Source organism: Podospora pseudocomata (assembly GCF_035222375.1).
Source record: "Podospora pseudocomata strain CBS 415.72m chromosome 2 map unlocalized CBS415.72m_2, whole genome shotgun sequence".
Classification (NCBI taxonomy): domain Eukaryota; kingdom Fungi; phylum Ascomycota; class Sordariomycetes; order Sordariales; family Podosporaceae; genus Podospora; species Podospora pseudocomata.
The window spans coordinates 542,844-566,766 of record NW_026946365.1 but is presented as its reverse complement, the minus strand read 5'-3'; the positions used below and the strand labels follow the sequence as shown (position 1 = coordinate 566,766).

The following is a 23,923-nucleotide window of genomic DNA, read 5'->3' as shown; positions in this document are numbered from 1 at the left end:
ACACACAGATCCAGCTAACTGGAATGATACAATTCGTCCTCCAACCCCAGCCGTCAAGTGATGGGAATTCCACAAAGCAACAGACAAACAGCAACCCTTCTCAGCAAATACACAGCAAAACAAAGAGAAACGGAAGAAATAATGTTGATCTTCTCCATCCGCGGAAATATCAGAATTCTATTAATATGCAATAATCAATCCGCATCCGCCAGCTGCATAATAAGCCTCGCGGCCATGTCCAAGAATGGGAAGGGGCTTGTCACCTCCTTGTCCTCGAGCAGCTTGCCCTCGGGGGTTTCGTACCCGTCCACCTTGAAGTCTACCAAATAAACGCCATGCTCCATCTCGTAGATCTGTACGTCCATCCTCGTCGCCACCACCTTGTGATCCTTGTTCTCGCCGCGAGTAGTGACGTGGTGTGGTTGTGAATGACCTGTTTCGCTCAGGCCCGAGGCCGCGGAATGTTTTTGGAATGCTGTCATAGCTGTCAGGGCCAAGAAGAGATAGGGGGCATAAAAAGGGGGGCATACTGTCTGTGCACCATCTGATCTTGATATGCCATGGGTCGGCCGGAAGCTTGTAGTGCTTGGTTGGGTCGGTATAGGACGACGAGCTCGGTTTCCTAGAGTGTCTGCCGTCGTAATCCTGATGTTCATCCTCCTCATGCAAGAGATCATAGTCTTCATCTACAATCCAGCTTGCTCCCAATTTGTGGAGAGATTTGTAGATACAAACAAGCGCTTCCCAAGGTGCGTTTCTAGAGCGAATGCCAAACTGCCATCGAACGGGCTTGTTCTTTTTTGGTGGGTTGACTGGCGTGAGGCCTTGGGGCCGCTTTGCATCTTCCATGCGGACAAAACTACGGCTGTGGGGTTTGAGCCGTCGAAGAGTCTCTTCTTGGTCTGCTTGGCTTCGTGGAGCCCCTGGCTCGGGAATTGGCGGTTGATCGGGAAAGTTATCCTGCCCTTCTGCTTTGGCCTTCTCCCTTTCCATGAATACCTTGTGGTAGGCCGGCAGACTGCTGGGAAGGATGCCGACTTTGCTAACGTAGGGCCTTGCCGATGCTCCAGTGCTCGTGGAGGCGATGGAACGGGCCGAGGACATTGTGGCGTCCAACATGGGACTCGCATTCGGGTCATCTGGTGTGAGAACTGAGAGTTCTTCGGCGCTTTTAGTACCCAGTTCTATGTTGTCTGTCGGCGATGACCCAAAGGGATTGTCGTGTCCAAGGGTTGCTTCAATCCCGTCAGGCTCGCGATGGCCAATGACATAGGAAAGGCATGTAATGGGGTTCACACTACGAACAGGAAGAATAGGGCTACATCAAAGAAAAGTGCACTTACGGTTGTTTTCCATGAGCTTGTTCTCGCGAACAATCATGTAGGCGTCCTTGATGGCGGATGGTTCCTCGGCTTCCAGCGCCTCCTCGACATCCCTCTTGCCGTAACCCATGGTCTTGCTGATCTTCTCGGTGACTTCGTTGTGGAGCTTCACCTGCTCTTGTGGAGGTGCGCCAGGGGCGATGTCGCTCACCCTGATAGCCTTGTTGGGGTCGACGCCGGTGTTGAGGAACTCTTCTACTGGTGGGTGCAGATACGATGGAAGGTCCTTGAGGAACCATGGGTCTTGTCGAATCTCCTCGATAGTCGCACGCTGGACCGGGTTGACCACCAACATCTTCTTAATAAGGGTGGATGCGCCTGGACTCATCCAAGTCGGTACCATGTAGCTTCCCTTCGCAATCTTGGCGAACAGACTCGGGATATGTTCATCGTCGAAGGGAAGACGGCCGACAAGTAGAACGTAGAGAATGACACCGCAACTCCACACATCGACCTCGGGTCCGGCATACAGCTTTCCGCCGATAACTTCAGGGGCCGCATAGTTGGGGGAGCCGCAACTGGTCTTGAGGAAGTTTCCGTCCGTCATGATGTTGCTGAGACCGAAATCGGCGATCTTGACGTTTAGGTTCTCATCCAGAAGCAAATTCTCGGGTTTCAAGTCACGGTGGACAATTTTGTGGCGATGGCAATACTCGACGGCGCATAGCATCTGCTGGAAGAACCGGCGAGCCTCATCCTCGCGCATCTTGCCATGCTGGACAATGTAATCGAACAGTTCTCCACCGGCATACTCGAGGACCATAATGATCTCGGTCGGGGTCTTGATAACGGTATAACTAGGAGTATAACACGAGCGTCAGCCGTGGATCACACGTTGGTGGTACGAGGACCATACAGCTTAATGATGTGAGGATGGCGGAGCAGCTGAAGATACTCAATCTCGCGCTCGACACGGCCCTGCATGTCGCGGCTGATAAGTTTCTTGCGAGAGATGATCTTGAGGGCAACCTGCTGGCCGGTGCTGCGGTGGACAGCCAGCTTAACCTTGCCGAAGGAGCCCTCGCCGAGCGTCTTGACAATGTTGTAGGCGCCGATGCGCTGCTCGGTGCGCATCTTGTCGCGCATGGGCAACTGGGGGTTGGCGTTGCCTTGCAGCATGATGGCGGTGTTGATGGAGCCGACGGGAGTCTGGCCGTATCCTACGTCGCCCTGTCTCTTGTTCCGGCGGATCTGAGAGGGCGACAGGGAGATGGACAGCTCCTCGTCGTCGTAGGCCTGGGCCATGCTGGCGACGGCTATCGTGGAATGGGTAATCGGTTTATCGAGTTTCGGTTGTGTGGGTGGAGTATGTGGAAAAGGAGCCCACTACGTCAAGCTGCGGCAGTGCGGCATTCAACTTTGTTGCAGTGACCCCTTTGAAGACGCCCGTCGTTGGCTGGATGTGCGGTGTTGATGCTGGGACGGGGGGTGGGCGGCGGAGGGGTTCCCCGGCTCGGTTTGTCGGTATCTGGCCCTAGTGCGCGGGGCAGCCACGCCGAAATCGCACTTAACGGGGCCGTCCTATGCGGTATAGCAATCGCCAGCTGCTAGCGCTGGGGTACCCCGCTGGGGGCCCGCACTATATTTTGACAGCACCGTGCCCTTGGGGTGCCCCAAAACCTTAATTCATATCTGGAGATCGGTGATGTCGTTGATTTCATGATGGATTTCACGGCCACTCGGTGCGTTCTTACGCCGAGAGACGAGGCAGGAATGGGTGTTTGGATGAGGATAACGACATAACATCTTTACAATGACCACTCTCGTCCATGGGATTCGAACAACCACGACCCCCATTATCTCTCTAATCATCCTAGAGCCCCGCCAATATGCTCTCACAAATAGGACCCTTTTTCGACTTGGGTTACCTATGGTTCGTCTGAGGTGAGGTGTGAGCTCTCACCTTACGGCATGCTCTCACCTTGTATCAGCGAACCATACACCACGCTTGGAGATCCCCGTCGGAAGCTCAACTTTGCTGACATTCTTGAAGTAACCCTTGGCGCTTTCACCAACACCAACAAACTAGCATGTGAAAACCAGCAGCCGTTGGCCTCCTCCTTCTGCATTTACAATTCCTTTACCGAGCACCGCCTTATGGAAATCCATTTTAAAGATTGTCATCTATCCGGGTTGGAGGGCAAAAGACGGGAGCCGTGCATCCTCTGCCACTATTGGCTCTTCAACTGGGAGTGACTGCGGTCGGCCAACCCACAGCCACCATCTTCATCTGGAAGAGGAAGGGTAGCAACGACAGCTCCATCGCGCTCAAGACCCCTCCATGACCCCTGTCCACGGGCATTGAAGAACCCCGGCCGGTGATCTGGGTCCTTATTTCCATGGGGGGTGTTCACACCAAACAGCTCGATCGGGAACTACGAGAAGGGTTTGGGAAGAGGTGCTGCGCTGCTGACATGCATAAGTATTCGTAAACCAGGCCGGGTTGGATTTTCCAACGACTACACCACCATGGAACTATCGAATTGACATCTCGAGTTTTTGCTCTTTCACCCCATTCTCCATCCTCGGCGGCGTTGTTGTTGATGGTGGCGATGTTCTCAGTCATGGTCTCGGTGCCTTACTTACTCATCTAATTAGCCTGAGTTTACTTTGCGCGCCTTCTCACGATGGTTCCCTCAATAATTGCGCGGGCACTCATTGCGGCTCTGTTCGTTGTCCGGGACGTCCGCGCTGCCGTTCCGTCCACCACCAGCAGCCATGAGCGCTTTGCCGCGATGGAAACATCCCATCCACATGAGGGATACTTGATGCCGCGAGCCTTCTATGCCATACCGGGATTTCCAATGGAGAAGAGGCAGGTTGGATGCCCTCAAGATGATATGCATCCATGTAAGTTCTCATCGTCTTCCCTCAAGCATTATCACTGACAATATCACAGGCGGCGAGCTGGGGCCTCCAGGAGAACGATTCTGTTGTCCGAATAATCAATAGTAGGTCTTCCCCTAAAGTTCAAAGGTCTTTAGAGGATCTATGCGCCTGTCCGGCGTCATGGAACCACAGTTACACACACCGGCTCATATACTAACATCCAAACAGCTGCATCATCAATAGCACCAACCCCTTCGAAGCCGCCTGCTGCCGCATCGGCTCGACCTGTGACTCCCCCTGCGCAGCAGACAAATACCAATGCCTCGTCACCGTCACCCGCACCAGCTCCAACACCCCCGTAACCACCACCTCCTCCGCCTGCTGCCCCCGCCGCTGCCCTCAAATCTCCTACTACGGCTGCCCCCTAGACTTTGGCGGCGCCTGCTGCCGCCACGGCCAAACCTGCGGCACTTCTTCCCTATGCCTCAACACCATTGCCCCCTCCACCCCCCCTTTACTAACCCCCGTCCCATCAGGCTGCACCCAAGGGCAAATAACCTGCGCCAGCAGTCTAGGAGGCGGCTGCTGCCCCAACACCCTCGCCTGTTCCCAGTCTGACGGCTCCCCGGTGTGTGCCATGACGACCGTCATCCCGACAGGAAGCGACATCTCTTCCATCGACCGCAACGAGGCAAACGTCTCGAACGACCTCTCCGTCGGCGCCAAAGCCGGCATAGCGGTAGGCGTCGTCATTGCAGCCGGAATCTTAATAGGTGCAGCAACATGGTACTGGCACCGCAGACGCAAAGGCCGCACCCAAGCTGGGACTGCGACTTCCGCTTCTGGAGTTCCCCGATTCATTGGCGGGACGGAAGACGGCCGGGGAGGACCAGCCGCGTCGGAGGTGCAGAGCGGACGGGTACCGTTTGGGACGCAGGAGTACACCGGTCCTGAGGCGCGGCCAGGGCCGTATTCTGATCCGTCGCCGCCGGATAATCTTGGGGGTTATTACCCCAACGGTGGTGGTGGTGGGTATGTTGGGAGTCCTAATCCTCAGTCAACGAGCACGACACCGGGGGTTGACCAGCAGGCTTACTTTCCGAATATGATGTCACCTATTCCGGCGCCGTCGGCGAATTTTACGGGGCAGGGGGTGCCGGTTATGCCTAATGATCCCGGGGAGATACAGCGGCCTGTGGAGATTGCCGAGGGGGGTGTTAGGAGGCAGGCGACGACGGCTACGGGGGGGACGGGGATGGGGAGTGTGAGTGGGGTTACGGAGAGTGATGTTGGGCAAGCGGGGGGAGTTCAGAGGAGTGATAGTGCGAGGTTTGAGCTTTATGGGAGTGATCCTGGGCAGTTGAGCCCGATGAGTCTGGCGGATGAGAGATTTTATACTCCTGATGAGAGGCCACAGGGCCAGGGTGGTGAGGGACAGCAAGGGGGACAAGGTGGGAGGAGTTGGTTGCAGGGGGGTTATGGAAGGTGAGTAACATGAAAGGGTATTTATAATCTCATGTTGGATGTAGTTGAATGGGATTGTGTTTTTTGTCTTTTACTGCCTAGCTGGCGTTTTGATAGTAGATACAGTGTTTCGAACCTTGACTCCTGAAACTCCTGAATGACTTTTTCTACCGCTGCTATGTCAGCTTGGCTCCAGGAACGGAGTTGTACGAGGGTGGAAATTTGGACTTGCTATTTGTTGGCCCGGTGGTGATACCTACTTCTGTTTTTTTACTGTTACACGACGTTCTTGGTCCGCGACGGTTCAGTTTCAAGCGATGTTGAGTCAACCTACAGGTCGATAGCCCCCAATAGATGGACCTGGAAATGGAGACTTCCTCGGCAGTAAAACAGGGAGTATGTATGCGGTGGTTTTACAGCATTCACCTACCTCGACTTCGTTTTGATGGCGGACCAAACAACGGCCCATCTCCTCAAACCCATTCTGGCATGGGACTCTTCGGGAATGGATCTCCGCCACGGGGTCTAAAACGTGGACTCCGTCTTATCCCAGTGACATCCTCCTTGGCTACCTTACTGCCGGATACTTTACTCGCCGCCGTGGTCTTGGTTTTATTCGCGGGCTTGGTATTACTTGTGAACGCTTGCGTCGTGGACTTATTCTTACTTGCAGCTGTCTTCGCCGGGGTAGGTATCTTCGATTTTACTGGTTTGGAGATCTTGGTTCCCGCATTCGCTGGGGTCTTGGACACGGCCTTGCCTTTGGATTTCTTCTTGTTTTCGTCTGGTTCGCCATCGCTATATAAAGTTGAGTTGATTCATTTAATCAGCCTTCTCAGCCCCTTCATATGCTAGTCCCTATCCTCCCAGTTTGCTATGCGAGTGCTATGCCAGATCAATCAATGATTAGAAAAGATAGTAAGTATTTACTGGGGCATGTGCACGAAAGGCTTCGCCAGGTGCTCCTGGCAGAAGGGAAGCTTGCTGGCAGTCCAGATCTCGGTGTCCTATGCTTCTGTTAGCTTCCAGTTCTTGCTCAGATTGACTAATAACTCACAGGCTTCAAGTCCTTCTTGAGCTCGGTATCCAAGCTGCCACCTTTGAGGGCAATGATCTCGGGAGCGGCATCGGGGTCGTGAGCAATGGGAGAGCCGCATTCCTCGCAGAACCAACGCCAGACGGCATTCCCGGAGTCGGCAGTGCCCTTCCACTTCTTGACGGGTCCCTTGACTTCAAGCTTGTCCTTGGGAACCACGACTACAAGGGCTGTTACATCGAATTTGTTAGCGATCTGATAAGATCGAAACGGTGGTGGGGTTGGAGCCAGGTCCGAGGCGGGGTAGCACCTCAAGTCCGGGCAGTGACGTAGGAATAATGACGGGATAATCTTACAGTAGGTAGAGCCCGATTGACGCTGGCAATCATCACAGTGGTCATAGCCAGTGAGGAGAGGGGCGTCAATGTCGACCTTGTAGGTGACGGCTTTGCAAAGGCAGTGTCCGGAGAGAGGCATGTTGAGCTGAGTATATGGTCAAGTGTAAGATATACAAGTGAAAGATAAGGTAACAAGTCAAGCAAAGTTTGATGAGACTGGATGTTGTGAGATGAAAGATGGAGAGCAAGTTCAACAAAGAGGGGACGATCAACGTCTTTAAATACTCAAACGAGCACTAACTCACCTACTGTCCCGAATGTACAATGTGAATAAGCTCCGGGGCTGGTTCAAGTTCCTGACGGGACACAAGAGACAGTCCCAAGCGCCGCTTGCGGATCGGCAGACCCAGACAACAGTGAGATAAGGTACTATCACAGGGTTGTTTTCCAAATACCTGCATCTCCCGTTCCCCCGGATCGGGTAATAATGGGGAATTTGGAAGCACTGGAAAAACTCCTTGTTTCCTGTGAGAGCTTCTCATCCGAGTAGACCTGCCACGAGGATCGGACTCACAAAGACCAATTCGACAAAACGTTGTGGTTCCTGTCTTGTCAATGGCAGCTTTTGGCGCGGGGTATAACTTATTTGTCATGATTGGGCAACCCCACAAACTTATCTTTCCATATATAGGTAGGTGTCAGCAACAATCCCACCAACTATGTAACGGGGTATTTGGAATTGACCTATTTATTGGGATGTTAAGTTACTGTTACTCGGATCCGCCAGCGCGGGACCGAGATAGTAGAATTCCAGCATTGACATAGACATATATCTGTGTCACTGTCTGTTTGGTTAAAAGTGTCCGACAACCCCGACTGACCTCCGGAGACCCCTCATCAGTTTGTTTTACGGTACATGTTTCGTTTGAATAACAATACTCCGAATTGTTCGTCTTTCAACAAACCATAGGTGAATATCGAGACGAGGAATCATTCCCTAGTGTCAGTATGGTGCTGTGAGTAAGCTGCCATGGTTCATCCAACCCTATCTGACCATGAAACTTGGAGTCGACGGCCATTACTCATGCCTGAAAACAAGCCTGAGGTCTGTGCCACCAGGTACCTCCTCAGCGTGCTCATTGCATGATGGTAATTATCTCGGATGGATGTGGAGACCGCGAAGAGCGGCCAGTTTGCTTCAACCACCAAAAACGAGGTTTTGCCTGGCACAACTCCTTCGCAGTCAACGAGCATATCCTCAGGAGTGTTGCTCGGCGAGGCACCCGGCAGGTTTTGTTCTACCAGCACTGCTTTTTAGGATGCGAAGCAACTGATATCGGACACAGGTGTTCTCAAGTAACTCCGGCGACCCTAACTGGCCATTCGGGAGCCTGCATCAGCAAGATATGCGAACAGGTTTGCCAAGATCGGCGTTGTCCAAATCCCGGAGTGTTGGAATCAAGCCAGACCAACATATCGGATATTGGGGGAACAGTTATAGTGAAGGCAGGTCCTGAAGCATTGGGTATCTCCGTGACTAAAGTAAAATCGGCACCAGTTGCCATCTGGGCTGTCTATGGTCAAAAGACCTGGAGCTTTGTCAGCCATGGCCGCCACATGGCGTTGGTGGAGGATGCAGGCCAAAGCGTCGTTTGGTAGGTGCCCCTTGAAACCTAGAACCGCCACATGTCCCCTGGAATATCAAAGAACCAAATTCAGACCAAAGTAAGAATTATGTCAGGGACGGAAGGCAATATGGATATCGCGGCCGAGTGGTGGTGTTGAAGTTGCAGAATCCCCAAACGGGCATGCCCTCCACCAGTTGCCGGGCCGGTGGATCCCTGCGTGCCTGGGCTGGTCGGGCCCACAGCCTCCCTGTGGCGCGGGGCTGCTGGGTGCGAACCACTCTCGCCGCTCGAGTCACTGCGGTTCGACGGCCGCCCATCGCCTTCCGCGCCGACCAGGAAGCCACCTCTTTAAATCCCCGCCTTACCGTCTCGCTGCAACCATCCAGGACAAACCAACAACCTTTGTCTTTGCATCCACTTCTTTCTGGAAGTTTTTTTTACAGCAGACATCACCTTCCACCACAGCAAACAAACATCTCGCCAGCTTGATAACACTCAGCTCGCCTTCTCAACAACTCATCCATCTTCTCGTCCCCAACCACAAAAACAACCCACATAAACCGTCAAGATGTCTGCCTGGGATACCGATACAGTCAAGATTGGAAAGAATGTCCGCAGCGGCGCCGGCGGACCCCGTGAGACTGTTGTCCGCGGTCAATCAGCCCTCAACGCTGCTCGCCGTAGCGGTGCCGCCATCGCGACCGAGAAGAAGTTCGGGGCTGGCAACGCTGTATGTTCTGCGTCTTTTTAACAACCGCGTAGTCATCAATAACTAACATTTCCATCCCCAGGCCTCCAAGCCCGGTGTAGAAGGCCAGCGCCTCACCATGGTCGACCGCGCCGACGATATCGTCAAGCCCAAGACCGTCGGCAAGGAAGTCGGCCAGGCTATCCAAAAAGCCCGCTCCGAATTCGCCAACCCCAACGGCACCAAGGGCATGACCCAGAAGGATCTCGCCACCAAGTGCAACACCACCCCCACCATCGTCGCCTCCTTCGAGCGCGGTGACGCCACCCCAGACCAGAAGGTCCTTTCTAATATGGAGCGCGTCCTCAACGTCAAACTCAGAGGGAGCGATATCGGCAAGCCAAAGTTTGAGAAGAAGGAGAAGAAGTGAAGGGACTCATGTCCGGATAACTTTACTTCTAGAGGGTCCTGCCTCGATGGGTCGGGACTGGGCGGGATATAAACGCCGAGTCCTGGGATAACATGGGGCATGGAAGGGAGGATAATGAACCATCCTCATTTTCACCGGCTAGCTTGCTGGTTGGGTTAGAGATGATGATTTCAAGACATATGGGTGGGGTTTTGCAGAGCGATAGATGAGCTTCATGAGATTCCTTTTTAGCGTTTTGGGTTTTTCATACGGGCTGTTTATCAGCGAGGACACTGGGCGGGGTTGCATTCTGTGTGTTTCTCTTTTGAAGAGGGGGAAAATGGCGGCGTTTGCAAGTCGAGAAGGCGAAATCTTTTCGTGTATTGTAAAGAATCATTCTGCGATGAATAGACAGACAGATGCCTTTACAAAGGGCAAAATAGAACCCTTTTTGTCTTCGTATGTTTAATGAGTATCCATCACGAAGTTGAAGTTACCTTGTGACGTCAAATCAGCAATGTGTATTCCTATGACGCAGGTCCAAGAATCCAAAATATGGAGCCGCTAACTGTTGATCCTGGCGGATATCGCCGATGGTCTTTTGGCATTCTAGGAATGTCAAACATCAAGAGCCCGCTGGCAGGATAACTGCCGAACTTCATGTAGCCACGAAGCACTAGCTTTCAATAGTGCTACTCCCACATCACTCATAATCATCACGAGTCCAAGGATGGATAATCTTTAAACTTCCTCAAACTCTCGTTCTCATACGACAATACTGTTGGCATTGCACCTTTGCAGCTGCTACATTGTAGAAGGGCAGCCCAGCAAACTAAGGCTATGTCAAGATGACCTAACCTTCTCTAGTCCTTGAACATCGATATCTAGTTGTGATGGTCACTCTCCGTCCTGACTTGATTAGGTCTCTAGTAAAATTGACAATGTTAGTCGAAACTGCAACCCCTTCCAGATTTGCGCTCAACGAGGTAAGAGAGTAGTAGGTAAAGACTTCAGATTGTTTGAGAAGATTATTGTAACGCGGTTTTTGTACAGCATACATCCTTCGCCTCGATGGGTATGAAAACGCCAAAGGACAATGGATAATCTGATGGCCCCGCGTGCGTCATCATAGTCTTGTAGCGTGATAGAAGAAAAGAGGCAGAGAAAATGAACTCACCATTCGCAATATCACTTCTCATTTCGAACTTCCTTGACGCTTTCCATTGGGGTATCTCATTTTTGTCTTCCAGTGCTTCCAACCCTTCCTCACGCCTCAGGCACAAACTTGCCCCTCTTCATCCTCATCGCCTCCAGCTTCTTCCTGTCATCCTCAAACCTCATCAGCAACTCCTCCTGCTCCTCCTTTTGCTTCTCCCTCAGCTGGAATCTGTACAATCCTTCCATCTCCTGCCTCTTCTTCTCCGCCCGCTCAATCATCTTCTTCCTTGCCTCCTCCGCCTCGGACCTGCTCGCCGGTGCGTTCCTGCCCCCTCTCGTCACAGTAACGAAACCATCCTCATCCGGCTCGTTGCGCAATCTCTTGGAAATCTCGGCGGCTTCCTTCTCCCTTCTGGCAAAAACAGCAGAGAAAGCGTCGACCGCTTGTTGAAGGGTGGCAGGGTCGGGGTAGCAGAGCCGGTTATGTTGCTTGACCCAGACTGATCCCAACGCAGGGACTTTATCAGCGACACCAGCGCCCCATTCGGGGTACTTCTTCGTCTTGGAAGCCTTGGCACATGCTTTGAGGACTTGCTCGACGGATTTCTCGTCTGCTAGTAATACCACCGCTGTGCTGCCTGACCTTCGTAGCGGGCGGGTCCAAGTCGAGGGGAGCCTGGCGGCCTCGTCTTCCTTGCTTCTTTCCGCGTCTTCTTCTTCCTCGCGTTTTCGCTTCTTGGTGCTACCGTGCGCTCGGAGGAGGTGGACGGCGTTGACTGGGACGGCGGCGTCCAGTGGGGAGAGCTTGTGGGCGGTGTCTTTGCGCTCGTCTTCAAAGGTGGCGGATTCGAAGCGGCCGGGTCCCACTAGTGATGCAAAGAGGGAGCGGAGGTGGATGTCGGTGCTGTCGACTGGGCAGTTGGTGAGGAAGAGGGAGCGGGAGTCGGTTGGGGTGGGAATCTTGGGGGTGTTGCGGCGGAGGTAGAGGTAGTGGGTTGTTGGTTTGGGGAAGGAGGGTAATGGTGGGATGGAGATGGGGAGGACGGTGAAGTCCCCTAATGTGGGGGGCGTTGAAGGCATTTTATGGGATGTAGGGATGAATTTGGCTGGTGAACGCGTGTGGGAGATGGTCGCGATGAATTGAGTGGTTGATTGAAGGTCGAGAAACTTTTGTGACCCACTTTGGCATTTGCGGCGTTATCCATGTTAGTCTACTGGTTGGCCTGCGATAGGCGATAAGAACTGAGCTTATCGGAGCGGCGGTAGTGACGATGAATTGGGGCAAGTGCTTTGAGCTCATGCTTCCGATTTGTATGAATGATCGGTCTTTTGCTGCTGGCGATTCGGTCACATCATGACCAGCTCTAAAATGCCGCTTTCCGCCATTTTCGTCAATGACTTTTTGACTATAAATCTGCTTGTTTTTTGAGAAGCCCCCTTCAGCTCCCAGGATGCTTCGTTGATTTTTCATGAGTGGTTACACACATACCTTGACCTCAAGTCCCAACCAATGTACGCCGAGTTGATGAGATTTACTAAGAGTTACCGTCACAAGAGAATGACTGGCTTGGATAGTGTCTCAGCTGGTGCTACCACACCCAAGCGGTCACGTCTCCTATCATTTATCAACTTCCCCGGCACCCGCCGCAAAAATGTTGAACAACCACCGCCTTTCCTCGAGTTCCGTTCCTCCACCTTCTTTATCCTCCTCACCGTCTGTTTGGCTATTTTCACCGACATTCTGTTCTACGGCCTAATCGTGCCCGTTTTCCCATTCAGCCTCTTGGAACAGATCGGGTTGGCAGAAAACAAAGTGCAAGAATGGACCGCCATCCTGCTCGCCTGTTACAACGTCACTCTTTTCCTGGGTGCCCCGATTGTCGGGTTTTACGCCGACCATTCCTCATCGCGTAGATGGCCGCTGCTTCTTGGGCTGGTGGCGCTCTGCGGGTCTACCCTACTGTTGTGTTTGAGCAAGACGATTGCCCTGCTTGTGGTGGGGAGGCTGCTCCAAGGACTGAGTGCCGCCATCGTTTGGTCGGTTGGGCTGGCATTGTTGGTCGACACGGTCGGGAGAGACATCGGTTATGCCATGGGATATGTCACGATTTCCATGTCGGTAGGCTTGCTGATCTCACCGGTTATTGGTGGGGCGGTATACGAAGCAGCTGGCTACTATGCTGTGTTCTATATCGCCTTTGCAGTTGTAGCCTGCGATATCGCTCTCCGCCTGGTGTTGGTCGAGAAGAGAGTTGCTCAACAATGGGTCGTAGGACCTGAGTCTTCGGAAGCTGAAAGTGCAACTACAACTACCGATAACAGGGAAGATGTGGAAAAGCAGGTCCAAGCAGCAAGCCATGCAGGAGCCGACCCAGCCTTGCCACCCTCACCGACCCGAGCCGGAACCAGTTCCGGTGACCCGATTGCAGCATTGTCGACGCCGGTCCTGAATCCTGCAAAACACCCCCATTGGGAGCTAATCAAGAATCGTCGCATGTTAGCTGCCTTGGTTGGCATAGCGATTGAAGCGTGTATCGTGTGAGAACTTGTCCTTTTTGCTCCGGATCGGGTCCGATAGGCCGGTCATTTGCCAATAGCCTTGCGAGTGCTGATTTCTCTGACAGGTTCGCGTTTGATACTGTGATTCCGCTCTACGTTAAACAAACATTCGAATGGAACTCGACGGCAGCCGGCCTGATCTTCATCTGTGTCATGGTCCCCGGTTTTGTATCTCCGATTGTTGGTAAGCTCGCCGACAAGCATGGCGCCAAGTGGTTTTCAGTCGCCGGGTTTGCCCTCTCTATCCCGCCGTTGGTCTGCCTTCGATTTGTGACGCGTAACACGATAGAGCACAAGGTCTTGCTTTGTGCACTTTTGACGTTGTTGGGCGTTACACTTGTTACCTTGGCCAACACACCCCTCATGGCAGAAATAACCTACGCTATCGATGAGCGTGAGGCTCAACAGCCGGGAGTGTGGGGTGAAAAGGGGGTCTACGGTATCGCCTATGGTCTATTCACCACTGCATACGCTCTCGGTGGGACGATTGGCAGCATCACAGCTGGGTACATCCAAGCAGGACCAGGTTGGGGAACCACCACATGGTATTGTGGTGTGTGGGCTGCGGCAGGAGCGGTTGTCTCTTTTTGGCTTGGGGCGAGGCCTGATGAGGTACCCAAAAGACAAAGACCCGATGAAGAACTACCGGCATCAACAAGCGGGGTTATGTAGCAGGACTCGGGGAGAAGTACGGGATGAGTGATCACAAGTGCAGTTCTTCAACATTTCTAGCGTGCAATGGGTGATATCTTTACCCACTTTTGAACGGCCGTCGCATGCTCAACACAGCATCAGCTGACGCAGACCGGAACATGCAGCCGGCTATCTTGACGAAGCCACCCGGCCGATCCATTAGATCTCAATGGTAATACGTCCAACCCCACGGCTGACGCACGACAACATTGAGGTGACCTTCTCGTCATCCGTCAGAGCCGTCCCGCGGTGATCAACCCGGCCAGCCTTGAGCTCAACCAGACAAGTCTTGCAGTTCCCAACACAGCAGCTCGAGTCAGGCTGGTCAAACTGCTTCTGCAGGACCTCGAGCAGGGTTTCGTCTTCCCCGACCTTGATAACCACCCCGCCCTTGTTCGCCACGACAGCCTCAAAGGGATCCCCGCTCAGGTCTGCCTCGAAGGCTTCGTAGTGCACCTCCTTTTGATAAACACCAAGTTCTTTGACCTCCCTCTCGGCCTGATCCATCAACCTCTTTGGCCCGCAGAAATACAACTGCGAGTTCCAACCCCTACTCTGGATGATCTGCCGTATATCCATTTTCTGCCCGGCAGCCTTGTCGTAGAGCACCAGCTGTCCTTCCTTCTTCAGCTCCTCGATCCGGTCTCGAAACGGCACATCATCTGCAGATCGGACGGCGTAATGCAGGACAACGCTGTAGTGTATACTCTTGTAGAACTCGACCTTGTAGAAAATATTTGTCAGCCTGGTTGGTTGGGACCTAAAGCTGCATTTCCAAGACATACATACCATTGCCAAAAACGCCGTAACACCCACGCCACCCGCGACAAAAACATGGTGACTAGCCGCTGAAACAATCGGCACCGCAGCCGTGATAGCCCCCACTTGTAGCACATCCCCTACTTTGACCTCGTGATGGAGGTACTTGCTCCCACCGCGGCTCTTTTCCTCAAGGGCAACAGCCAACTGGAACCGCTCTTTGTCACCGTCGACGATGGAATACGCCCTGACGAGGCCCTTTCCCAGTTTGATCTTTGCGTGAGCACCTGGGCTGAGCTCCTTCTCTTCCCCTTCCGCAAATTTGTCAACCGCTTCGAGGACAAAGGAAGTTATCCTCTTCGTTTGCTCCTTTCTTTCTACCACCTGGTAGGGCAACCACTTCTCCTTTGGTTTTTTATTGGCTTTTGCCCTCGCTCGTATGACTCGCCGAGTGAAGTTGTCTTTGCACTCGGCCCCAAACTCCTCTATTTGAGAAAGCTCGAGGTTCATGTCATAGTTGTCTGTTTCCTTATGGAGGTACCGCTGGATGCGCTCAATAGTCCAGTCGGGGTGGGGGCGGGAGACCAAAGTCAGTTTATTCCCTGCTTCGACGGGCCCGGGAGTGAGAACGCGGAAGTAGTACCCCGTCCGGGAGAGGCTGTAGGTGTTGGGTGCGAAGTTGGGGAGGTGGAAGCGGTGGTTGAGTTTGAAGCTTTATATATATAACACTACTGTTAAAAAGCAAGAAGGGGTTTTGTGTGGTTGGTGGATTAAGGGGTAAATGGTACCTACCAAGGCTGTCTTGGAAGTGAAATCTGTAACACGGCAGTTGAGTCTGATATCTCAAAGATGTCGCCTATGCAAACATTCCTCTCGTTCATGAAGCCAAGAACGAGATTCTCCCCGAACCCCCCGGGGACGAACCTGTCGGCGGCTTGGGGGAATTCCTTTTGCCACGACTTGTAGTGGGCTGCGCAGTCTGTAGTTCGTCTTATCAGCCACTGTTTAGGTACATTTTTGTCGAGAGATAAAAAGGGGACATACACCCGTGAACAGCCTTATCAACACCCCCATGAAACGTAGGATCTTGCTCGTCACCTTCCAACCCCAACTTTGTGATTTGAACAGGTCCAAACCTCAAAGTTTTGTTGATGCCGGATTTTATGCTCAAGGGAGCGAGAGGAGCCATTCGGCCGGTGCGGACTTGGAGGATGGTATCTGATGTCAGGGGGGCGCGGAGGTCGACCTCGCCGTCTGAACCTAGTGGAAGAGGGGGTGGTTGGTGAACCATTTTGATGGCGTTGATGTTGTTTGTTGACTGTAAAAGAATGTCGCAACGCTACAAGCAAGCAGCGCAGCTTGAATAAAAGTGATGAGGCAGCCTCGGTGTCTTTCCAGCACGTTTGATGTATGTAAGTGAAATGTTGATAAGTGAGCTATCATCCAAGCTGATGCTGTCATAGCTTCCCGACCCCACATCCCCCCTCTTCATTGATATCGAGCAAGTCATATTCCCGAACTTGACAGCCAAAAAAAAAAGAACAACAGCGACAATGCGGTTCGTTGCTACCTTGTTACTAATCCATATTCCTCATCTCATGTACATGACTTATCCGCTATTTTTTTTTTGCCCTACCTCAGGTGATGGTTGCGCTGCTTAATCAGACCTTTGGGTGATCTCCACAGTTTTGTTGCTGCAGAGATGGACGTGTAGCATTGGATAGAAAAAGGGGTAAAAAAAGGGGCAAATGCTGGCCCCGCACACAGAAGGCTGAGGGTGTGGTTGGTGGTATACTGCATAGCAACGCAGCTTCATGGATGTCTAGAGTTCTTCGCAAACGATGCAGAACTCGCGGCAAAAAGGGCAGCTTGCACAGGTTCGAGAATCGGTGCAGCGTGCGTCTTGGTGATTAACCCACGCCAAACCGCTACGAAATACGGTATCTCATTGTTAACCCTCTATTGTTAGATGTGGCTATCAGTCAACCCTGAGGCTCAATAATGGCCAGGCCAAGGCTGCAGGGCATCTTTGTGTGACGTGACAGCGTCACGAATTTATCAAATATAAGGTACCGCAGATAGCCGGGCCTACCTTATTGAGAGAAGACGGATGAAACGGCAGATCAAGAGGGAGGAAACCTCATTAGATCTTCCCGCATCACCCATGATTGGTGCCAGGCCATCTGCTTGAGCAACAGAGATGGTGTCTTCGCTGTAGTTTGTTGGGCAAACACCAAGTTTAGTAAAGGCGCAAGTTTCGATGTGAAAATTTTGGAGAATTTGATCATGATGTCTTTGAGCTGCGGTTTGTTCAAGTGACAGGCCAAAGCACCCCTCACGTCCAGCCTCAGGCGCATAGAATCTGACATACCTACACAGCCCCCTTCAATCGTCACCTGACAAACTTTGCACGCGTAACAGGACATCCTCCCGAGATGATCAAACCACGTCCTTGCAGCCATCGATGCAAAGATGCGGCATAAATCCATCCCACACTTGAGGAGATGTGGCGTTGATACGCGAACGTGGGTAGCCCTTGATGGCATGGATCAGTGACACACCCATTGAAGTCTCGCCCACGTTCTGCAATTTGACCTAGCCCGGTGACAGAAACGGAAGTAGCCAAACTGTCCTTTTCCATCCTTGGTCCGGCAATGTTCTCCTTGACGTAATCGCGAGCTTTTCGATACCTCGGCATCCGGATTCTCGTGTTCCCACGGAGTTTGAACTTTCTCCTTCTTCAAACAGGCAGGTATTTGGCTGACCGCATGCTCAAACGGGATCGCACGTCCGGTCGACGGGAAGGGTCACACGACAATGTGCTGATTTCGGTCGTCTGCTCTCTCAGACTCCGAATTCCCTATTCCCAAGTCGCATGTACGGAGGCTCAAACAAGATAAGACTGCTCGCCGAGATTCCAAGTCTGGTAAAGAATGCATGTCCCTCAGGATGTACCGTGGACTGAGGCTCTTGCCGAGGAAACCGGACCGTAGTGCCATCGGAGCGGAGCCAAAGTTTTGTGTTTTTAGGTTCGCCGCTACCCGGAGCCAACAGGGTGATAGCAGAGCGTATTGTCACACGATATCATGTCGGCGCTGAATGGTGTTCACGGTATAGCGCTGGTGTGGCGGCGGCAAGGCTGTCAATAAGAAAATTGTTGAGATTGTCACACTTGACAAGTTAGAACTGTTGGATGCCGCAAAGACATGTTGAATTCCTTACGATCTTTGATCTTCAGCTTGCTTGTGGCGGCTTGATTGTAGCCTGGCACACCTTGCCGCGAGGCCTCCTGAGATACCTATGCATATTTTAGAGGTATGTAAAGAGGTGCTGATAGTCTCAGTGACAGGGTCTAATATCACCCTGAAATGAAATATCATATGGTTATTGACATCCTGAGAGGGGGAGAGAGGTGGGATTTGGAGGAGGCACGGGACTGAAACTTCATGTGCCAGTCCGGATGGAAGCTAGTGTAAAGGGCCTACAGCAGAGCCTCATCAGGAGGGAAGGTAAGACAGCGCCCAGTTTTGAGCAAGAATTAATGCTCACAAGGACAGTAAAGTAAGCGGGGTAAAAGAGCTTGCATCAACCTTTAACCGACGAATCAAAGCCCATGACGCACAAAAGGAAGGTTATTGAAACGGTTTCTCAATGGACGGCACCAAGAATTTGAAATGTGAAAGCAGAGCCTCATCACGCTTGGCTTGTACCTAAGTAGGTAAGCTTGCAGGTATATGTATACCGCCAACATGACGATCCAACGCAACAAATGTGATAAATAGTCTGGGCAAACAATGATCCTTGGTATTGAGGAACGGATACGGAGGAAACACACTGTGTTATCGGTAGTTGGTGGGGGTTCTGTTGTAAATGTTGTGATGTTGAAGCGTTGAAGTTCAGAAGACTGAAGCTTAACGGAGCATAATTGTGGGGGGCCAGTCAGAATCTTGAAAAAGGAGGCTCAACTGAATGTACCCCACATTAAAGGTCAGCTCCGCCATTTTGATTGGCCAGTCTTTGCAACTCTGGAGGGAGCACCAAATATGGAGGTTGATGTCGCAAAAACATTCAGAAATTAGCGAGACAAACAGAGAGGATGCGGCTCTGTTTAAGTACCTAGGTATCAATGTGCCACTCACAATGGTGGTCATATTTTGGCTGGTATCATGGGCGGCTAGACAGGGGTTTGGGATGCAACCTAGGTCCTTCGGGGGTTATACATGGATGGGAAGGGGGGCATGTGGCATCAAGAGCGATTGCGCCGCTTCCAGCCAGACTAGGTGTTTGTGTGTTGATCCGTCGTTCAGGGCATGAGCAGAGCCGCATCACGCATCAACAAGGGTGGGTGCCCTCTGCCGAGCGCGGTGTCTCTTGCCATTCCACATTCCAAAACCACCTCCATCTCCCTCAAGGATCTTCACTTCGAGACTCGTTATTGATGGGAACTTGAAATTTGCACCTTTTACTCAGCGAATAAACTGCAAGACGACAACCCAAGAAGATTCTCCGGAAGTGGATATCCATGCAGTCTCGTTGCGTGAGCGGGGGGCCTGTGTGCTCCAACTGCAAGAGCTCCAGCTAATGGCAGACGGTGTTTCCCAGCCTCGCCTGGGCTGAGAAGCAAAGGTAAGTAGGTACATACTTACCTCACCTATTGAGGTACCTACTTTCCGTTCCTGGTTTCTTAAGGGCAGGTCTCCCTTATAAATGGAAGCGACTGCCCAGTTCTTGCCTTTGGTTCCGACACTCAGCAGCAGTCACAATGCGTTGAATCCCAAGATCCGCACCTTCACTCCTTCCTGGTTGCTCTCTGCCACGTCTCGTCTTCCGGACCTGTCTGTCCTCACCACCACTGCCTCCGGTCCATGGAGCTTTTTCGATGGTTGACGGCAATCTTCCACATCGAGGTCCAAGGTGATGTCGCTGGTCAAGCTTCCATACGAGCTGGTCTCATTTATTATTGAGTATCTGGATTTGCTCGACGTCGGCAATCTCAGTCTCACCTGCAAGCGGATGCAGTATTTGACCCTGGAATACTGCATTGCCAAGCGAATCCTTGAGGTGAGTACTTGTAATGTCGTGATTGGAGAAAAACACGGAAAAGATGACGCTGACGGTGGCGTAGACAAAGGCCCCCTACAGCTTGGAGGCAAGCAGCGCGAGACTCACTCAGCGTTGGCCCCAACAGCTGCGGAGGCTGATCAAGCGCCAAGCTGCCACTTCGTCCGTGTCTCCCTATCTTGTGAGAGTCGTCGCCCACGCGGAAACATGGCTTTACGAGAATGGCATACTGTGCTATATTCGCAAGCGTGAGATTCGGATTCTGGATCTTCACGGTTCAGCAACACAGGAGATCGTCATCAATATCCGCTCCCTTCTCCACGTGGCCCTACCCGAGTCTAGAATGACCCGCAGGTACAAGGTCCGGGTACTGCACTACGCCCACGATATTGTTTCTTGCTTGTACACACACGCCAAGCCAAACCAAGAGCAAGTCAGCTGGCTTCTGGCCTTCAACGTGTGTACTGGCCAGGTGGTTACCGTTCGCCAAGTCGCCTCGACTACCAAGATTTTCGTACGCAACGACAACAACTTTCTTTACTATGGCACCAATTCCGAGATCGGCAGGGACCTGTACCGGTACTGGGTCATCTGGGGTTTCGACTTGAGTGCTCGCAGATGGCTGAGTGACAAACTCGAGATACAGGATGTCATGGGTGTGGATGTGGGCTCGACAGTTTGTTTTGAGATCTTTGATGGCTGGTTCTACGGCATCTCAAACCAAGCCGCTCTGGAGGTGGAAGAGGTTGATTGGATCTCACATTATACCTGCTTCAGGTTCCCGGTCACAAGAGAGGGCCTTCAAAAATGGGAGTCACCGAACCCACCAATCTTTAGAAGGAATCAGCATGAGGGTGTGATCGATGACAGGTGGTACCTCCTTCGCATGTTCAAGGACGAGTCAACAGGCCAGCTCAAGGTGGTTGAGTCTAGGAAAGAGTGGCTTGCAGGGCGCATCTGGCCTAGACGCACTTACTACACCACCGTGGTAAACTTCGACGAGGCCACTTCCGACGTCGCTCGAGCAACAAATGGCCGAGCCTCATCATTTGGGAGCCCTAGTGCAGCATCACCCGAGACCATGAATCCCAAACTGCAGCACACCGAGTACACGGCACCACCATCACGAGATCCCCATTTTGTACATCCGGGGGACGACAACGCCTCGTCTCTGATGTTCGCGATCAGCAAGAGCCCTATTCGCTGCTATTATTCAGCATGTCAAACATTTTTGGACGTGGTGGACGACCCCACCTCCACGGATCCTAATGATCAACGAATCCGCTTCCGAGGCAGTTCACGACGGCCCAGGGGTACCTCTAGCGTGGAGCAGCGGGACGAACGGCAAATTTCGCCCGTAGCACAAGACTACAGCGCCCAAGATGCACTTGACCAGGAAGTAAATGATCTTTACAGGCACAAAGATGTTGTTTCCTGGCCTGCCGAGCCAGACATTTCCAATCCAGATCCTGTGCTCCTCGATTTGTACGCCGTACTGAATCCGGATGGCTTTACCGGCAACATTCGAGGGGCATGGGATGAACGCTCCTTGGTCTATTCCACAGGTAGCGATTCCCCCGGAGGCCTCAATGCCCTGGTGTTTGTCTCTTGGGACCCTTCTATTCACCTGGATGGGACATTGTCCTATTCCGACTATCGGCTCTTTCTGAGCGTACCACCTGTTCAACACATCATGGAAGGGCACAGTGACGTCTCTGACTCGGGGATAATACTCTTCCAGGAGAAAGGAAAAGGCAAGGAGTTCACCTGGAGCTACCCTAGCAAGTCGCCGAGTCCATTTCTACGTGCCGGCAGCACAGACTCGACATCATCTTCGGAGACCAACCAGGATAGCCGCTGGAAAAAAGTTGAACCTGCATTGTATCATCAACTTGGCTCAGGTTTCCACTTCGCTCGATAGTTGGAGATGACAGACATTACGCGGATCATCCCTAAGCAAGCACTCAATTGGCCCAAAAGGTTTCAGACTGGTATCATGGATGCAATTTAGATGCAGAGACACGTCGCCTGCATGTGAATGTGGTTGCAGGTGCAACAAACTGCACTGGATGCGTTTCTATTGCCCATCTGAGGGTGATGGAGTGAAGTGCAGTGAAATAGGAAAAGGGGGGAAACGGCAGGGGACGGGATGAGGGCAAGGATCACGTCCCGGCTTGAGCTAATCATCAAGTAATATGTTTATATACAGGAAGGTTCGACAGCTTTTGTGCCACTCGCCATCCTTCTCCATCATATACCTACCTGAGAAGCACATCTCAGCTGGACGACCACATGGTAGACGAGGCTCTGAAGGAATGTGCATGGAGACAGAACCCGCCGTTCCATTGTGCGAGACGACCCCAATTTCAGCATGCGGGTTGGAGGGGTGCCGTTGCCCGATTTGTTAGGCTCTGGCACGTTGAGCCATATTTGTTATGGTTGCAGAGCATCTGGATGGCTTCCTGCGTCTGCGGCCCCCTCGTGAGATGCAATATTTGCATGGAGCCATTGTCCACAAGCGAGCAAAGTGCGATTTTCTGCGCGCGTTCCTCGGACTGCTCCCGCCATTTATGACCAAGAATGAAGGGCCCCCACAGTTGATCCTGTCTCGGACTGCTGTTGTACATTCCCCTCGGGTTGAAAAATGGCAAGATCGGTCGTCTAATGCAGGATGCGGAGAGGTGTGTGCATCTCAAACGAAGCTATTGATGACTTGACGGGACGATATGAGGCCTCGTCGAGAAGCATCTGAGGGGTACAGATGGGGGTGGAGAGCTGCATTTTGCTTCCAATATAATATACCGAGCCGTTAAGATCAGATCAGTGGACGAACTAGGGTCAGGAGCCTTGTGAGGGCTGGTGCAACCATTGCCCGGCTTTATGCTACTTGGCTGGCCATACAACACGAACTCAGAGATGGGTCCGGCCGAAAAGGGGAAATGGAATTTTGGAAGAGCCCCCCAAGCCCAAGGAGCACACAAAAGTTTGAAAAGAAGGAAATGGGTGCTTTGAATCGTCCATTTTCTTTTGACTACTAACTTACACCACCACCTCTGGGATAACTCGACGTTGATTTCATCGCCAACTATCCTGTATACATTTCCCACGCTTCAACATTTGTGGAAGAATTTACACTCGATCTTTGAATGGAGCCATTCAACATACACATAGCGAACATGTGACAACGTGAGAAAGACCGCGGGGTGGGGGTGGCTCGCTCGTACAGGCGTGCTCTCTCGAGGTGGGCAAAAGATAAGAAGTGGTGGGATACAATGTGGGTTATATACGTGGTATCTGTATTATAACTCCCGTCAGTAGGTAGCAGAGCAGGAAACAACCAACATCAACATAGCTTGTCTACTCTCTACCTATTCCCGAGCCCATGCATATCAACATCCCTTCTGCATGGCAACCCCCCCCACACAAAGGATTCTTTATAGCCTCATGTCGTCAGTAAGGAAAGAAAAAGAAAAGAAAGTAAGACTAACCCCCATGCTTTTTCGTTGTTGAGTTTAGGAGATTGTCGCGGGTTGTACATTGTATGTGTGTGGGGGGGTGGGAGAAGGGGATGTGATGTGATGAAGTACCGTGCACTTACCTTACATGAGAGACTGGCCACGTGCCAGACTACCACCCAGACAAACAGACATGGGAAATTTGAGGGTGAATAGGTATGGGGGATGGATGGGAGGGGAGGATCGAATCACGAGGCCGCGGAATTATTTACTTGAGGGGTGAGTGGCCGGATGGGAAAAGAGGAGCTACCTAGCTGAGGGGGTTCGGGTTCGCCAATGAGGGGAGATGTAGGTAGCCAAGATGTATTCTCATACCGGATTTCGAGAGGATATCGATTTCGCCGAGACGGATATCAAAACAAAACTTGATCATGTTAAAAGGCTAATGTTTGCTATGATTGAAT

At 52.1% G+C, this 23,923-nt stretch overlaps 10 protein-coding genes across 10 annotated transcripts; 5 read left to right on the top strand and 5 right to left on the bottom strand.

Annotated features, from left to right (window-relative positions):
• Nucleotides 1-194: 194 nt before the first annotated feature.
• On the bottom strand, nt 195-1,119 carry SNF1_2 (Protein kinase; the record flags this gene model as incomplete). The annotated part of the gene is made up of 2 exons (XM_062883237.1): nt 195-475; nt 531-1,119. The coding sequence occupies 2 exons, from the start codon at nt 1,117-1,119 to the stop codon at nt 195-197; spliced, it is 870 nt and encodes a 289-aa protein (XP_062746731.1).
• Nucleotides 1,120-1,323: 204 nt separating this feature from the next.
• SNF1_1 (Protein kinase) lies at nt 1,324-2,817 on the bottom strand (the record flags this gene model as incomplete). Its single annotated transcript, XM_062883236.1, has 2 exons — nt 2,239-2,817; nt 1,324-2,179 (listed from the first exon to the last, which is right to left on the bottom strand). Exons 1-2 carry the CDS (start codon nt 2,625-2,627, stop codon nt 1,324-1,326), a joined length of 1,245 nt encoding a protein of 414 aa, XP_062746730.1. The 5' UTR covers nt 2,628-2,817.
• Nucleotides 2,818-3,820: 1,003 nt separating this feature from the next.
• QC762_200760 (uncharacterized protein) lies at nt 3,821-5,786 on the top strand. The gene is made up of 3 exons (XM_062886965.1): nt 3,821-4,232; nt 4,282-4,333; nt 4,440-5,786. Exons 1-3 carry the CDS (start codon nt 4,010-4,012, stop codon nt 5,698-5,700), a joined length of 1,536 nt encoding a protein of 511 aa, XP_062746729.1. The 5' UTR covers nt 3,821-4,009; the 3' UTR covers nt 5,701-5,786.
• Nucleotides 5,787-5,811: 25 nt separating this feature from the next.
• QC762_200750 (uncharacterized protein) lies at nt 5,812-7,380 on the bottom strand. The gene is made up of 4 exons (XM_062886964.1): nt 7,068-7,380; nt 6,733-6,941; nt 5,936-6,682; nt 5,812-5,842 (listed from the first exon to the last, which is right to left on the bottom strand). Exons 1-3 carry the CDS (start codon nt 7,186-7,188, stop codon nt 6,602-6,604), a joined length of 411 nt encoding a protein of 136 aa, XP_062746728.1. The 5' UTR covers nt 7,189-7,380; the 3' UTR covers nt 5,812-5,842; nt 5,936-6,601.
• A 422-nt stretch (nt 7,381-7,802) lies between these two features.
• Nucleotides 7,803-10,260, top strand: MBF1 (multiprotein-bridging factor 1). The gene is made up of 3 exons (XM_062886963.1): nt 7,803-8,051; nt 8,118-9,407; nt 9,469-10,260. The coding sequence occupies exons 2-3, from the start codon at nt 9,246-9,248 to the stop codon at nt 9,793-9,795; spliced, it is 489 nt and encodes a 162-aa protein (XP_062746727.1). The 5' UTR covers nt 7,803-8,051; nt 8,118-9,245; the 3' UTR covers nt 9,796-10,260.
• Nucleotides 10,261-11,040: 780 nt separating this feature from the next.
• Nucleotides 11,041-12,012, bottom strand: QC762_200730 (uncharacterized protein; the record flags this gene model as incomplete). The annotated part of the gene is made up of 1 exon (XM_062886962.1): nt 11,041-12,012. The coding sequence occupies one exon, from the start codon at nt 12,010-12,012 to the stop codon at nt 11,041-11,043; it is 972 nt and encodes a 323-aa protein (XP_062746726.1).
• Nucleotides 11,074-14,386, top strand: QC762_200720 (uncharacterized protein). The gene is made up of 2 exons (XM_062886961.1): nt 11,074-13,470; nt 13,557-14,386. The coding sequence occupies exons 1-2, from the start codon at nt 12,443-12,445 to the stop codon at nt 14,161-14,163; spliced, it is 1,635 nt and encodes a 544-aa protein (XP_062746725.1). The 5' UTR covers nt 11,074-12,442; the 3' UTR covers nt 14,164-14,386.
• QC762_200710 (uncharacterized protein) lies at nt 14,190-16,771 on the bottom strand. Its single transcript, XM_062886960.1, has 4 exons — nt 15,988-16,771; nt 15,736-15,922; nt 14,974-15,655; nt 14,190-14,907 (listed from the first exon to the last, which is right to left on the bottom strand). The coding sequence occupies exons 1-4, from the start codon at nt 16,232-16,234 to the stop codon at nt 14,344-14,346; spliced, it is 1,680 nt and encodes a 559-aa protein (XP_062746724.1). The 5' UTR covers nt 16,235-16,771; the 3' UTR covers nt 14,190-14,343.
• A 2,694-nt stretch (nt 16,772-19,465) lies between these two features.
• QC762_0031250 (uncharacterized protein) lies at nt 19,466-19,830 on the top strand (the record flags this gene model as incomplete). Its single annotated transcript, XM_062883235.1, has 3 exons — nt 19,466-19,495; nt 19,532-19,569; nt 19,701-19,830. The coding sequence occupies 3 exons, from the start codon at nt 19,466-19,468 to the stop codon at nt 19,828-19,830; spliced, it is 198 nt and encodes a 65-aa protein (XP_062746723.1).
• Nucleotides 19,831-19,860: 30 nt separating this feature from the next.
• Nucleotides 19,861-23,554, top strand: QC762_200700 (uncharacterized protein; the record flags this gene model as incomplete). Its single annotated transcript, XM_062886959.1, has 2 exons — nt 19,861-20,004; nt 20,069-23,554. 2 exons carry the CDS (start codon nt 19,861-19,863, stop codon nt 21,923-21,925), a joined length of 2,001 nt encoding a protein of 666 aa, XP_062746722.1. The 3' UTR covers nt 21,926-23,554.
• Nucleotides 23,555-23,923: the final 369 nt, after the last annotated feature.